This window comes from Euphorbia lathyris, chromosome 2 (assembly GCF_963576675.1).
Source record: "Euphorbia lathyris chromosome 2, ddEupLath1.1, whole genome shotgun sequence".
In the NCBI taxonomy this organism is placed as follows: domain Eukaryota; kingdom Viridiplantae; phylum Streptophyta; class Magnoliopsida; order Malpighiales; family Euphorbiaceae; genus Euphorbia; species Euphorbia lathyris.
The window spans coordinates 23,258,238-23,272,376 of record NC_088911.1 but is presented as its reverse complement, the minus strand read 5'-3'; the positions used below and the strand labels follow the sequence as shown (position 1 = coordinate 23,272,376).

The 14,139-nt window shown below is 36.9% G+C and overlaps 2 protein-coding genes across 3 annotated transcripts; both read right to left on the bottom strand.

Moving 5' to 3' along the window:
• Positions 1 to 441: 441 nt before the first annotated feature.
• On the bottom strand, positions 442 to 3,167 carry LOC136217316 (NAC domain-containing protein 96-like). Of its 2 annotated transcripts, XM_066003920.1 has the most exons (5): positions 3,014 to 3,167; positions 2,530 to 2,747; positions 2,183 to 2,442; positions 1,052 to 1,639; positions 442 to 974 (listed from the first exon to the last, which is right to left on the bottom strand). In XM_066003920.1, coding segments are annotated over exons 1-5 (1,164 nt in total). In that variant the 5' UTR covers positions 3,016 to 3,167; the 3' UTR covers positions 442 to 878. The 2 variants fall into 2 exon arrangements, with proteins under 2 accessions (XP_065859992.1, XP_065859993.1); XM_066003921.1 differs by having other exon boundaries at positions 2,530 to 3,161.
• Positions 3,168 to 11,958: 8,791 nt separating this feature from the next.
• Positions 11,959 to 13,564, bottom strand: LOC136220457 (NAC domain-containing protein 62-like). The gene is made up of 5 exons (XM_066008270.1): positions 13,503 to 13,564; positions 13,265 to 13,438; positions 12,925 to 13,187; positions 12,550 to 12,834; positions 11,959 to 12,471 (listed from the first exon to the last, which is right to left on the bottom strand). The coding sequence occupies exons 1-5, from the start codon at positions 13,516 to 13,518 to the stop codon at positions 12,322 to 12,324; spliced, it is 888 nt and encodes a 295-aa protein (XP_065864342.1). The 5' UTR covers positions 13,519 to 13,564; the 3' UTR covers positions 11,959 to 12,321.
• Between the last annotated feature and the right edge of the window lie 575 nt (positions 13,565 to 14,139).

Here is a 14,139-nt window from a genome sequence, read left to right as displayed (position 1 = left end):
TCCATTAATAAATTTTATTAATTATCTAGTAACTACAGTTCAAAATTTAAAAGAATTCAAAATTTAAAAGAAAGTCTAGCAATTTAAACACCTTTTTGACTCACTTTATAAAGCAATTGTAGAACAACTTAAAGTAATTCACTTTAATTCCATTATTTTATTTTGTTTGAAAATGAGAGTGCCACATAAGCTAACTCTTATAAAATTACTCTCATTTTTTTTCTCCTTGACTATTATATTATATAGCATCTGGCTCATGGTTCATTCAAAATTAGAGTACTTTCATTTCCTTGTGATGCCACACACATGAGATATTTCAAACATAACTTCTTCCTGGCGTAGAACTGTAGAAGCATTCAAAAGAAGTATGCCATAGAAACACAAACTGTTATTCTCCTGTTTCGATTTAGCAGCCATATAGATCGATTGTACATTTACTGATATGCAATATAACCTCATCACAGCTTAATAACCCGAAAATCCGTGCTTACAACTGTGTTACTATCTCATAATATGAACATGTATAGTGTTACATCTTATACCATTTCACACACACCCATGTGTTACTATATCATATCCCCATCATATATCATGACACCATCACACTTACTTTGTATCATATACATATACATATATCGCGTTATAAGAACGAAACTATGGATTTTGGAAGGCATTAGTACATAAATTGGACAAACTGGAGGAACGAGTTGTACTTACTAGAGATTATTCCATTTAGGAACCACCAAATTCACCAAACTACTATGTTGTGCTGTGTCAAAATAGAACAAAAGAGGTACAAGGCTGCGCAGAGTAGCTCTTGTTTTGGAGACTTTTGTATTGGGTTAAGATGCACCGAGATGGTGCTTGAAAGGCTTCCTTTAATCCTCATTGCAAGTAAAAAGTGGAGAATTAGGACTGCCTTTTGGCTCAATCAACATTTTCATATCATCGAAAAAAGTTAGCGGACCATGAACCTGCAGAATGATATGTATCAGATAACAAAACTATAATGCCAAATCCGAAAGTTAAAAGGTTGCAAGATATCTCTTACATCTAATGAAGGTTGTGCAGCATTAACTTCTAAATCTGCAGCAACTGGAGGAGTTGTTAAATCAGTCTCAACATGTTGAATTTGATTTCCATTTCCACAATCAGGTGATGTCGCAAAAGGGCTCCATTCGCTTTCTTCTGAGCAAAACATATTGATATTTTTATCTGAATTTTGACCTTTGAAAATATAAGCCTCTTCGCCACTAAACTTTTGCTTCCCAAAGGTCATTGTAGCAGTCATCTCATTCGGATTGTGACATTCAGCACCATAAATCAAAGGGTATTCTGGTTCGCTTTCATCGCAACCAGAACAAGAGGTCACCTCATTTGAATATGGGTCTCCGATATCAAAAACCGCTGAGCAACTGTGTTTATCATTCTCATGGGTTGAAGCATCAGCCATGCCATCCACATTATGACCTTCAATATCAGCACTAGTATTTTCATTAGGTTCGTATTCACCACAAGATGAAGTCACAGTCATCACACTTTCAGAAGTTGAAGGCGAAGCTGCAGCCATTTCCTTTGTTTTGACCTTTTTTATCTTTTCATCTGGCTTAAGCTTCAATTTACAGACAACAAAATTTCCCTACACGAATTGTTGCACAAATAATCAAAATCAACGTATAAAAATGTCATAACCACATTCATACATGATAGAAATCCATTATGTTAAGGGACATATCTGGAATGTCAAGTTTGCTTTACAGTTTTTCAGGCTGATTTACTGGAGATAAGAACTTCAAGCTTTATGCTGATTTTATGGTATTATATACCACAATAATAGGCTGACTTACATATCTATGATCATAGTTGTGTTTAAGGACTTAAGACAAGCCCTTTGTTAGATGCTATTTTCATCACTCCTTAGTCCTTACCTATGTTGCACGGAAAGGGAAACGCAAAGGCGGCTAAAGAGGAGTTTCCGTGATGAAACAAAACAGAAATGGACTTGAAACGCGGCTAAAGAGGAGTTTCCGTGCAACATAGGTCCTTAATATCTTTCCAGTATCCATTTCAAGCATTGGATTAAATAGCTTGAAAGCTAAAATTTCAATAGAGCCCCAAATCATCAAACAGTTCATACAATAAATTCAATCTGTCTAATAAGAGAGAGTAAGGTTAGGTTCACCTGAACTTGAATAGATTCATATTCATGCATGATCCATTTGGTCTTAACCGATTTAGAATAGGGATTCTCATAGAAAACTAAAGTTCTCTTGGTACCGATAACCTCCTTTGTGCCAATGCCTTTCACCTTCCGAGGCTTACCAGTGGGTTTCCAGAACCCAGCCTTAGTTTTCCGGTTAGTTCGCCGGCTATTTGCATACTTAAAATCCCGGGGACAAAAGAAATACCATGATTTATCATTTGATTTCACCTTGGATTGATCTATGAATAAGCAAAAATTTCCATTACTCAGATACAGTGAACATAATAAGAAACAAGAGTATTGCAGAGAAAAATGTAAATTTTTACCAGGAAGAACCCAGGGCTCGAAATCACAGACTTTAACCTCAGCAATCGGCATATTCTCGCTACCAGAATCAAGAATCTTCTTCTTCAAGAAATGACCAACCAATTCTGCATCATTCGGATGAAATCTATAGCCAACAGGTGGAATTGATGGTTTTGGCGGTGCTCTTCTTTCCATATATGAAATTGGGGGTAATAACGAGGGCAAAAGAAGGTAACTCCTTGAAAATGAAAAATTAAAAACTCAATCACTTAAGGAATCACAAATCACTTGCAACGACGAAATCTAAAGTAAAGTTCCAGAAGATTTCCGTGTTGGGAGAGTTGAGATAACGGATGATCGGAGATCATCTTGTATTCGTCAGCAATTATATGCTTATGTTGATTCGTCTTCGAAAAAAGTAGCAATAATTGATTGAAGAAGAGGATGAGGAAAAGGAATAGGCTTTTATTTGAGATTGCAAGGGATTTAAGCGCAGAAACTTACATGGATGAGGCAGAAGAAAGGACGGAACAGTGGGATAATGTAGTTGGTGGAGGAAGAAGATGAGTTAAAGAACAGAGATATGGAAAATAGTTGAAATAATTGGATTCTAATTAAAGTGACCACTTCCTTGAGGCGGTTTGGTATTTGACGATCGTACTTTGTTTTTTTATAAAGTAAGCGCACAAATAGCACACTACTCTAAACATTTGTTACTTTTAATTTTAATAGATTCTAACGTTGTATGTTTACTCAATTACTTTATATTTTTTTTTTTATATATATTAGAAGGCAGAGCCAAAAGAAATACAAAGAATTAACTACTTTCTTCATTAACCAACCGTACACCACCATCCCAATAAGAATATTTTGGTCACACTCGTGATAACCAACGAAATACATCATGCGAAATTCGTTATCCAGTCAGCCATCTGATTACTTTCTTTATAAATTTAGCTCACTGTAACATTCCAATCTCTATCCTTATTACAGTAAAGAAATGAAAGAACAATGGTTGAAGATGGAGTTCAGGTTCGAAATGGAAAGAGAAGAAGAAGAGGCTTTTGGATTCTCAAAGTCTTGTTTACGTATTGAGAGAAGATATTATCTGACTCAAATACAGTAAAGATAATAAATCAAAAGGGTTAGTGACTTTTCACTTAACCAAGGGTAATCTGGTCATTCCGCAAGCTTGGAGGATAATATGGACTTTTACCATTATTGGAGCATTCTAGAAGAACCCCATCCCTTTGTGATGAGTACCACCTTACCAAATTATCCCCTAAAGTAATCACCACCATCCATCATCTCCAGATTTGATCTATGATGGTGATTCATCCACTTGTTGTGTCCTTTTTACTTAGTCCCCAAGATTGCTTGCTCAATACACCTAGCCACAAATATAAAATGTAATAGTTAGTGGTTTTTAATTTTTAATGAGAAATACAATATTATAGTAACATTTCTCACCTCATTAAACTTATTATGGTATCCGAGCAAAACTCTGCTTAGAAGTTTCCACCATTTAAGCAATATGGCTACTCCGGTGATAACGTCTAATAGCCCCTATCATCTGACCCAGAATGAAACCCCGGCCCTTGCATTGGTGTCGCAAGTCCTCACCGGGCCTAATTATCATCAGTGGTCACGAGCGGTCAAGGTAGCCCTTATGTCGAAGAACAAATTCCCTTTTGTCGACGGCACCATCAAAGCTCCGGCACTCGACGATGTCATGTACACCCAATGGGAGAGGTGCAATAACATGGTTATGTCGTGGATCCACCATGCACTGTCACATTCAATAGCCCGTAGCATCATGTGGCTCGACAAGGCAGATCAAGTCTGGGCAGACCTGAAGGAGCGATTTGCACAAACGGATTCGATCAGAATACTGGAGCTACGCAGAGAAATACATAATCTAAAACAAGGAAATGGCAGCGTTTCAGATTATTATACCTGCTTGAAGATCCTCAACGACGAGCTTATGAATCTGAGACCAATGCCGAAATGCACCTGCAGGCAGACGTGCAGTTGTGATGCCTTCAAAATCCTCCGTGACCAGCAAGACGCGGACCAAGTCATCACCTTTCTCCAAGGGCTGAACGACTCTTACTCTATAATTTGCTCACAGATTCTGTTGATCGAGCCCTTGCCTTCCCTTAACAAAGCTTTCGCATTGGCCACTCAGCACAAACGGCAAATAGGTCTTGCACCTGTCAAAGCCAACGATGGAAATGAAAGCAATGCATTCGCAGGAATCACCAACACACAAAATAGACAAAACAACAGGCCAAACAACTCAAGGTATAACACTCGCAAAACAAATGGCAAAACTTCACCATTGTGTACATATTGTGGCAATACAGGTCACACAGAAGAAATATGCTTCAAAAAGCATGGATACCCACCGAACTATGGCAATAGAAACAAATGAGCTCCTTTCAGAACAAATCAATCAAAGGCCAATGCAACAATAACTCAGAACAGGGATTGCGGAGACTCAGGAGAGGAGGATGATAGGCAATCTAACACGGAACCTTTCTCCCTCACCAAGGAGCAGTACAACACACTGCTTGCCCTATTGCCACAGAAGCCTTCAGGGAAAGCTCTGGCCTCGAGTAGCAGCGTTAACACCTTTGTTAAAGGAGAAAGTTCTGGTAAAGCCTTAAAACCTAACTCTGTTTCATCATGTTGGATAATAGTCATTTACAAGGATAGATAACTGTTGGGTAAATTTGCCAAATGGGGAAAGGGTCAAGGCTCAGTACATAGGCACAGTGGTCCTTAGCTCACAACTCATCTTGCATAACGTATTGTGCATACCTGCTTTTGACTATAACTTGATCTCAACTAGCAAGCTATTGAATACAGGGAAACTATGCGTAGTGATAACGGGTTCAGTATGTGCAATACAGGACTCAACCAGCTGGAAGAGGATTGGCTTGGCTAGAGAACATGAAGGTCTATATTACCTGGAATATCCAGTACCTAGTTTCCATTCTGTTTATTCAATCAAAACCGATGTATGGCATTTACGTTTTGGCCATCCCTCTTACGAGCGATTAAAAGGCCTAAACTTATCCTGTAATGACTTTGATTCCCTAAAGGCAATACCATGTGATATTTGTCAAAGATCCAAGCAGAAAAAGCAACCATTTTCTTTAAGTCACAGCATAGCAAAGCAATGTTTTGATTTGATTCATGCCGACATTTGGGGTCCCGTAAGAGAATCACATTCTAACAAACATTACTTCTTAACCATACTTGAAGATCATAGCAGGTATACATGGATCACGTTAATGCAAAACAAGGGTGAGGCAAGCAACGCACTACAGTGTTTTTGTAAATATATCAGCAATCAGTTTGGCAAGAATGTAAAAGCAATCAGAACAGATAATGGGCCCGAGTTCATCATGAAGGAGTTCTATGCCACAAACGGTATCATTCATCAAACATCCTGTCCAGAAACACCTCAACAAAATGGCAGGGTACAGAGAAAACACTTGGACATCATGAACACTACTAGAGCACTCATGTTTCAAAGTTGCCTACCCAAAGAATACTGGTCAGAAGCAGTCAGTCATGCTGTTTACCTTATTAACAGATTACCCTCAACACCAATTCAGGGACAGACACCTTATGAACGCCTATATGGTGAAAAGAGTAGCCTAGAAAATCTCAAGGTCTTTGGTTGTTTAGCTTACGCCTCGTCACTTGATCGGCACAAGACCAAATTCACCGACAGGGCAATTAAATGCGTCTTCCTAGGCTACAGAAATGGCACCAAAGGCTTCAAATTGTTAAACTTAACGACTAATGATGTTTTCTTTTCCAGGAACGTCAAGCTTTTTTAGCAACACTTTCCTTTCACAAATCAAACAGCAATCACATCATCCTGCAGTGAGGCAGAACTAGACACACTACATTTGGCATCAATGCAAGATGATGAGGTTGACACAGAGGAGGATCATGCATTTCAAGATACAATCCAACATGTTGATATCACACAAGCACAGGAAAACCAAGGCACCACAGAGATTACAACAGGCACAATAACAGAGGAAAAACCACAGAATATAACAGGCAGACCCCGACGGGAGAGACAGCCCCCGTCTTATCTCAAAGATTATCACCTGGCCTTGATAAAAAAGCTCCGCCGTGCCTTGTCCCACGAATTCACCACACAACATATCCAAGTTCCTCTCATACGACAAGTTATCTCCCACTAAACGTGTTTTTTCCATCAACCTTGCCTGCCATAGAGAACCTGCGAGTTACACAGAAGCCAAGTCAGACACAAATTGGCAACAAGCCATGAGAAGAGAACTTGACGCTCTCGAAGAAAACAACACATGGGATCTGACAGTTTTACCTACGGGGAAGAGACCTATCGGATGCCGGTGGGTCTACAAAATCAAGCATAAGGCCGACGGCAGCATTGCACGGTTCAAAGCCCGCCTCGTAGCCAAGGGTTACTCGCAGCAAGAGGGAGTGGATTTTACTGCTACTTTTGCACCTGTAGCAAAATTCACAACTATTAGAGCCATACTTGTAATAGCAACATCAAATAACTGGTATATCCATCAACTTGACATAGACAACGCATACTTACATGGAGATCTCAATGAAGACATATACATGCAATTACCTCCGGGGATGACTCCTGCGAACCCAAAGCAGGTCTTCAAGCTCAATAAATCCCTCTATGGTCTCCGGCAGGCGGGCCGCCAATGGAATGCCAAGCTTACGGCCACCGTCAAACACATGGGTTTCGTTCAATCTGTTGCAGATCCATCCATCTTCACCAAGCATGAAGGTGATCAAATTACAATTTTACTCATTTACATCGACGATGTTATTTTGACAGGGAACGACATGCACATGATCACTTTGGCAAAACAATATCTCGACAACTCCTTCAGCATCAAAGACCTTGGAAACCTCCATTATTTCCTTGGCTTCGAATTCGTTCGGAACAAGCAGGGACTCCACATGTCACAAAGAAAATACGTATTAGAACTGTTACAAGAGATGGATTTTCTAGCATGCAAACCAACCTCATCCCCAGCACTACCAAACCACAAACCACCCCCAAACACAAATCCTATCACAGATATCACATCTTACAGAAAAATAATAGGCAAACTATTATATCTCACGCATACAAGGCCCGACATCTCCTATATCGTCAATCAACTCTCACAGCATCTAAACCAGCCAAACACCGACCATCAAAACAGAGTTCATAGGATATTACGGTACCTTAAGGGGACGGTGGGTCTGGGTATCTTTTTCCCCGCATGCAACGACTTGCAACTTCAAGCCTTCACCGACTCCGACTGGGCCACTTGCACAGAGACCAGAAAATCCATTACCGGCTACGCCGTCTTTCTCGGCACCTCTCTCATCTCCTGGAGATCTAAGAAACAGAACATTGTTTCCCGTTCATCCTCAGAAGCTGAATACAGGGCCATGGCATCCACCTCTTGCGAGATTCACTGGGTTCGAAGTCTTCTCAAGGATCTCCGCCTTTCTCCGACCACGGCCTCCTTGCTCTTCTGTGACAACACATCCGCCATGCATATCGCACAAAATCCCGTCTTCCACGAACGCACAAAGCACATTGACATTGACTGCCACGTGATTCGTGAACGGGTACAAGCCGGAATCATCCGCCTCATGCCGATCTCCTCCTCACTACAACTCGCGGACCTCTTTACGAAAGCCCAACACTCACCGCACCTCCGTTTTCTCATTAACAAACTCGGTTTGAAGAATCCCTATCAAGCCTAGTTTGAGGGAGGCTATTACAGTAAAGAAAACGAAAGAACAAGGGTTGAAGATGGAGTTCAGGTTCGAAATGGAAAGAGAAGAAGAAGAGGCTTTTGGATTCTCAAAGTCTTGTTACGTATTAAGAGAAGATATCATCTGACTCAAATACAGTAAAGATAATAAATCAAAAGGGTTAGTGACTTTTCACTTAACCAAGGGTAATCTGGTCATTCCGCAAGTTTGGAGGATAATATGGACTTTTACCATTATTGGAGCATTCTCGAAGAACCCCATCCCCTTGTGATGAGTACCACCTTACCAAATTATCCCCCAAAGTAATCACCACCATCCATCATCTCCAGATTTGATCTATGGTTGTGATTCATCCACTTGTTGTGTCCTTTTTACTTAGTCCCCAAGATTGCTTGCTCAATACACCTAGCAACAAATATAAAATGTAATAGTTAGTGGTTTTTAATTTTTAATGAGAAATACAAGATTATAGTAACATTTCTCACCTCATTAAACTTATTAATCCTGAATACTTTCACTTCAAAATCAGCCAGTCTGGTGGATAACTCAATTAAATTATTATTAATTTCATAAAAATTATTTATATAATTAATTCAATTATTATTATTAATTCCATAGAAACTATTTATTCAACATATTGATATGAAAATGGCAGAATTGCTGCTGGTGGAGTTCTTCGGGATGCTGGTGGCGCCTGGCTGGCTGGGTTTACCCATAACTTAGGTACGGGCTCCTCCTTTACTGCAGAGCTCTGGGGGATCTTGTCTGGCATTAAACTCGCCATTCGCATGGGTGTTAAAAGACTTTCGGTGGAGTCTGACAATTTGGAGGCTATCAACAGGATTTCGGATAGACAAGTTGTTTGTCTTAAGAGTCAGAATCTCATTAAAGCCATCTTGAGGCTTCGTCCTGCCTTCGATTCTCTTACCTTCTCCCATATTTATAGGGAGCAAAACTGCGTGGCGGATCGCTTGGCAGCTGCTGGGCATGGGGGGATGTTAGGTGTTTCTACCCTTTCCGTTCCTCCTTCTTTTCTGTTACATTCTCTTCTTGAGGATAGGATTGGGGTCAGTCTTCCTAGACTGATCCCAGGTTAGGTTTTTGTTTGTTTGTTTTTTTTCTTCCCTTCTTACCAAAAAAAAAATGTGAAAAAAATAAAGAAAAATGAAATGAAAAAGATATATATTGAAAGACTATAAACAAAAAATAATATAAAAAAATATTGAAATAAAAATATATATTAAATTGAAAGACTTGGACTATAAAACTAAATCATAATTTAATCAAAGTTAAATCTCATAAAAAAAAAACTTAGGCGTTGCGACATGATTGGATTGCTTGTCTTCGGCATTGTTCTTCTATGGATCTAAATGTTACTTATATTTTTCGCGAAGGAAATAGAACGGCTGATGCATTGGCTAAATTTGGCGTCACAACAGATCATATTGTTTGGTGGAATTCTGCACCAGCTTTTTGCAATAGATTTATTTCTGATGATATGTTGTTTAGAATAATTTCGTTTCTCTTAATCTTTCTCCTATATTTTTTCCTCATTTTAATAAAATTCGGGTCTGGGCTTTTTATTGGTTTTGTGAAGTTGCCAACCTAGTTGGGATCTTTGCATTCCGATCTTAGCCTGTAACCCAACTTTTAATTAAAAAAAATCTCATAAAAAACTTAGTAAAGCTTGTTATATATATTTATGTCCATAATAAACCAATATTAAATATTAGTAACAAGATTTTCAGTGGTCAGTTGTTATCAATAAAATTTGATAACATGGAAATAACACTTACTATGTATACTTTTAAACACAAAAATAAAATAATTAAAAATTATTATTATTATTGTATAGAGAGATGAAAATAAAATTGTATATTTTAGATATAATATTAATTTGTTCTCCAAATTAAAGTTTTAAATTCAATTAAAAATTTAGCAAGAGCGGAAATGATTTATCAAGAGCTGATTGTATCTGCTCTCTATTATTCTGTTGTTTATGCTTTCGGATTTAGCAAGAGCGGAAATGATTTATCTTATCCGTAGATCAATAAATCCACGTGGTTGCAACATAAAAAAAAGACTCAGATCCGAATATTCGGAATGGTTTAAATGATGAAGTTTGGATTGCAGATGTCTTTCTACTGATTTGGATTAACGAGAAATATATTGTAGTTTTGTGTTTTTTGTGCCTTTTATGGGTTCTTTTTGCTTTTTGTAGTCATTTTCATCCATTCGTGGATATTGTATTTGTTTTAGTCTGTAATCATATGAGGTTTTATTCCTTACATTTTACTTGTTGTACTTCTTTATTTTTTATCTAATGGAATTACAAGCATTTTCTCAAAAAAAAAATTCAATTAAAAATTTAAATTATCAAAATCATTAACCAGGGTACTGAACTAAGAAAAAATCATTAATTAAGTTCTCATTCTGAACAAAAATCATTAATTGAAACCTATTGAAAATCATTCGGTTGAACAAACCCTCCTCCTCAAACTCATTTTGAATCAATACAGAGATTATTACAGTCTACATCAAATATTCACAGTTTCTAAAACATATAATGGAAATGCAATTGATATTTTTTGTTTTTTCTGAAATTTAATTTATGATTTATGATTTTGATAATTTATGATCTTAATTGATTTTGAAACTTTATTTGTAAAAATACCTATATTTTATTATATGAATATTTATTTAAGTTATATAATATTGATTTGGAAGGTACGGTGATTTTTTATTAAAATTCTAAGAATTTATGCTACCTCATCGTACCGCTTTATTGAATATAAAAACCACTTCATTGAATATAAAATTTGAGGATCAAACTCTTTTTTCTCCCGGATCTCTGTTCTCTATTTTAAAACAAAGAAGTTGATTAATTGATGGGATAATGGCAAGGGTTGAACCCCACCCATGTCCACGTCATTATTACTTTTATATGCTTGACTAATATTAAAATTACATTCTTACCCTTAATTAACTTCTCTTTTCTTTTCCTAATTTTCTTTCTCTTACTTCATATTTTCTCCATCCATTTTTGTCTCTCTTCCTTCGTCTTCTTTACACAGCCGACCATAAATATCAAGAGATAGGAGCCCAATTTCCACTAAAAAAAAAAGGTTGAGAATCTCTTGTTTTGCCCGCAGACCGGTAAAATGTTAGGACTCACCCTCCAACTAGTTTTAACTTTTAATAATAAAAAGTATATTGATCAGTAGTCATCCTTGTGCTAAAGCAACATTTTTATGAAAATAACTGAAATTTACCAATTATGTTTTCCTTAAAGAAATGCAAAATATCAATGTTTTAATAGATAATTAGAGAAATATTTGAAATAATTAAGAAGAGATTGACTTAGTTGTTGACTAACAGTATTGACTTATGGTTCCATGGGTAACTTTTTAATGTAATCATTATTAGTACCAAAAAAAAAAGGAAATTCATTAATTAATTAATTACACATCTTTTTCAATACTAGAATCATTTCCAATACGCAGTAATATCAAGCCAAAATCTGAGTACATGCGGCACTTTTTGAACCCAACAACAACTAATTTGTATTAACAAACAAAATAAAAGGTATTCTAAGAGATAATATTTTAAGATTAACCGATCCCCATCCATTAATAAACGATTGAGACAAAATTAAGGATATAAACATCACTCGTCTGTTCCTATTAAGAAGACAAACATCTCGACAACAATAGGGTGCTGCAGACAGTGACAGTGGATAAAACAAAATGGAGTTTTTGCAGTTGAAGCCGGAGGGAGATTCATTAATTACACATCTTTTTCAATATTAGAATCATTTCCAATATGATCAGTACATGCAGCTGCAGGAACACTTTTTGGTCCCAACCACAACTACTAACTTGTAGCCTATACAACCAATTAAACTTCTACACAAACATCTCCACAACAACAGGCTGCTGCAGACAGTGAAACAGTGGATAAAACAAAAAACAAAATGGAGTTTTTGCAGGTTGAAGCTGTGTCTATCATCAGGCACAGAGGTACCAGTTATAGTCATAAGCAAGGCAATCATCAATGCTCCCAGGGCCAGGAGACAAAATTCCAGTGTTAATGCTGCCTTCTTCCCCAGCCAGTTGCCATGCCTTCACCTCATCAAAGAAGGTCACTGGACCCTGCTCCTGCAAGATCATATTCCACATTAAAGAATGAAATTAGGACTAAATTACAAACTTTCTGTGAGAATGTTGCTTAATTACCTCTAAAAATGTAGGTTCTGACTGGTTAATTTCTAATCCGGAATAAGGTGTTGCTGCAGCTAAATTCCCTTTTGAGACTAACATATCATTCTGATACTCAAAATCATGAGTTTCTATGCTAACTAATTCTGGCATATCACCATGTAGGTAGCCTTTTTCACTTCCAAACTCATTTTCATCACTTTCTTCACAAGATGAATTAACCGGCGAAGCAATTTCATCAGATGACTCAATATTGTCTTCCGATTTCACTTTCAATTTATACAGACAGAACTTCGACTTCCCCTAATTTCATATCCAGTAAAACCATAATCAAATCACCATAAAACAAGCACAATATTCAAATTAAGCTCACGAAATGCAAGTTTTTTGTACCTTGGACTTGGCAACGATGTCGTATTCGTGCATAACGAAACTAGTTCTAATCTGTTTACTGTGTTGTTTCTTGTAAAAAACCAGAGTCCTTTTAGTACCAATAACTTTCTTGGTACCCTTCCTTATAACTTTTCGAGTTTTTCCGGTGGGTTTCCAGAATCCGGCCTTGGTTCTCCGGTTGAACCGAAGGCTATCTTTGTACTTATAATCACAAGGAGAAAAGAAATACCAAGCTTCATCATTTGATTCTTTCTTGACAAGATCTAAGATTGATGTTCTGCATTAATCCCACATTGTATAGGAAACAAGAGAAAAATTGGAAAAGATATGTAGAAGTTACCAGGAAGCTCCCAATGTTCATAATCGCAGATTTTGATTTCAGGAATTCCCAAATCATCATCATCACCATCACCGTTTATTTTTCGGATCAGAAAATGATCTATCAGTTCTTCATCAGTCGGATGAAATCGAAACCCGACTCCAGATTTTGTTGATCGTATTGGAGTTGTCATATCTACGGAAATAAAAAACATTAAACAAAGAACAGATATAAGAGAAGAGATTTTTGGATGGCTCACCGGATGAAAAGTTCATTCCTCTTCCCAAAACAGGAGATATGAAAGACAAAGAAGATGATATGTTGAATGGAATTGCATTGATGAAGGAATAGACAAGGATGAAGAATGTTTATATAATTAAGGAAATAAGTTGGAAAGTCTCTACTTGCTTCATAAGTAGTTAATTTGATTCAGTGTAGTAGGACTCACAATAGTAACCCAAGTAAGATTCTGGAATTGTCTAGAATACTCTACTCCACTTCACTCCCTTTGATTTGATCAGTGTAAGATAGGACTCGCAATAGTAACACAAGTTCAAAATAATTACTTAGTTCACTAATTATGCCCAAACATGGAAAACGCATAAATCATACCCCTTCATTTCATTATATTCCATTATATAATCATTTCATACAAATTAAGAAATATATTGATTAACTAAAAAAAATCTCTCTAATGTCACTATTGAAGAATAAGCATTGAAATATTAAAAAACACAGGTACTAATACAAAAAAATTTAATATTTGGATCAAAAAATTAAACTAAAAGTTATTGGAATCCTAGAATGACTTATATTTAAGGAAAAAACTAATTTGATAGAATGACCTATATAATGGAATGGATGGGGTAAATTAATAATCAACATTTTTTATATAC

Coding starts and splice junctions, on each gene's coding strand:
- LOC136217316 (XM_066003920.1), bottom strand. Junction 1,640..2,182: donor ATGAATCTATTCAAGTTCAG/GTGAACCTAACC, acceptor CAATTCGTGTAG/GGAAATTTTGTTGTCTGTAA. Junction 975..1,051: donor CTGCACAACCTTCATTAGAT/GTAAGAGATATC, acceptor ATCATTCTGCAG/GTTCATGGTCCGCTAACTTT.
- LOC136220457 (XM_066008270.1), bottom strand. Junction 12,835..12,924: donor ACATCGTTGCCAAGTCCAAG/GTACAAAAAACT, acceptor ATATGAAATTAG/GGGAAGTCGAAGTTCTGTCT. Junction 12,472..12,549: donor CAGAACCTACATTTTTAGAG/GTAATTAAGCAA, acceptor ATGATCTTGCAG/GAGCAGGGTCCAGTGACCTT.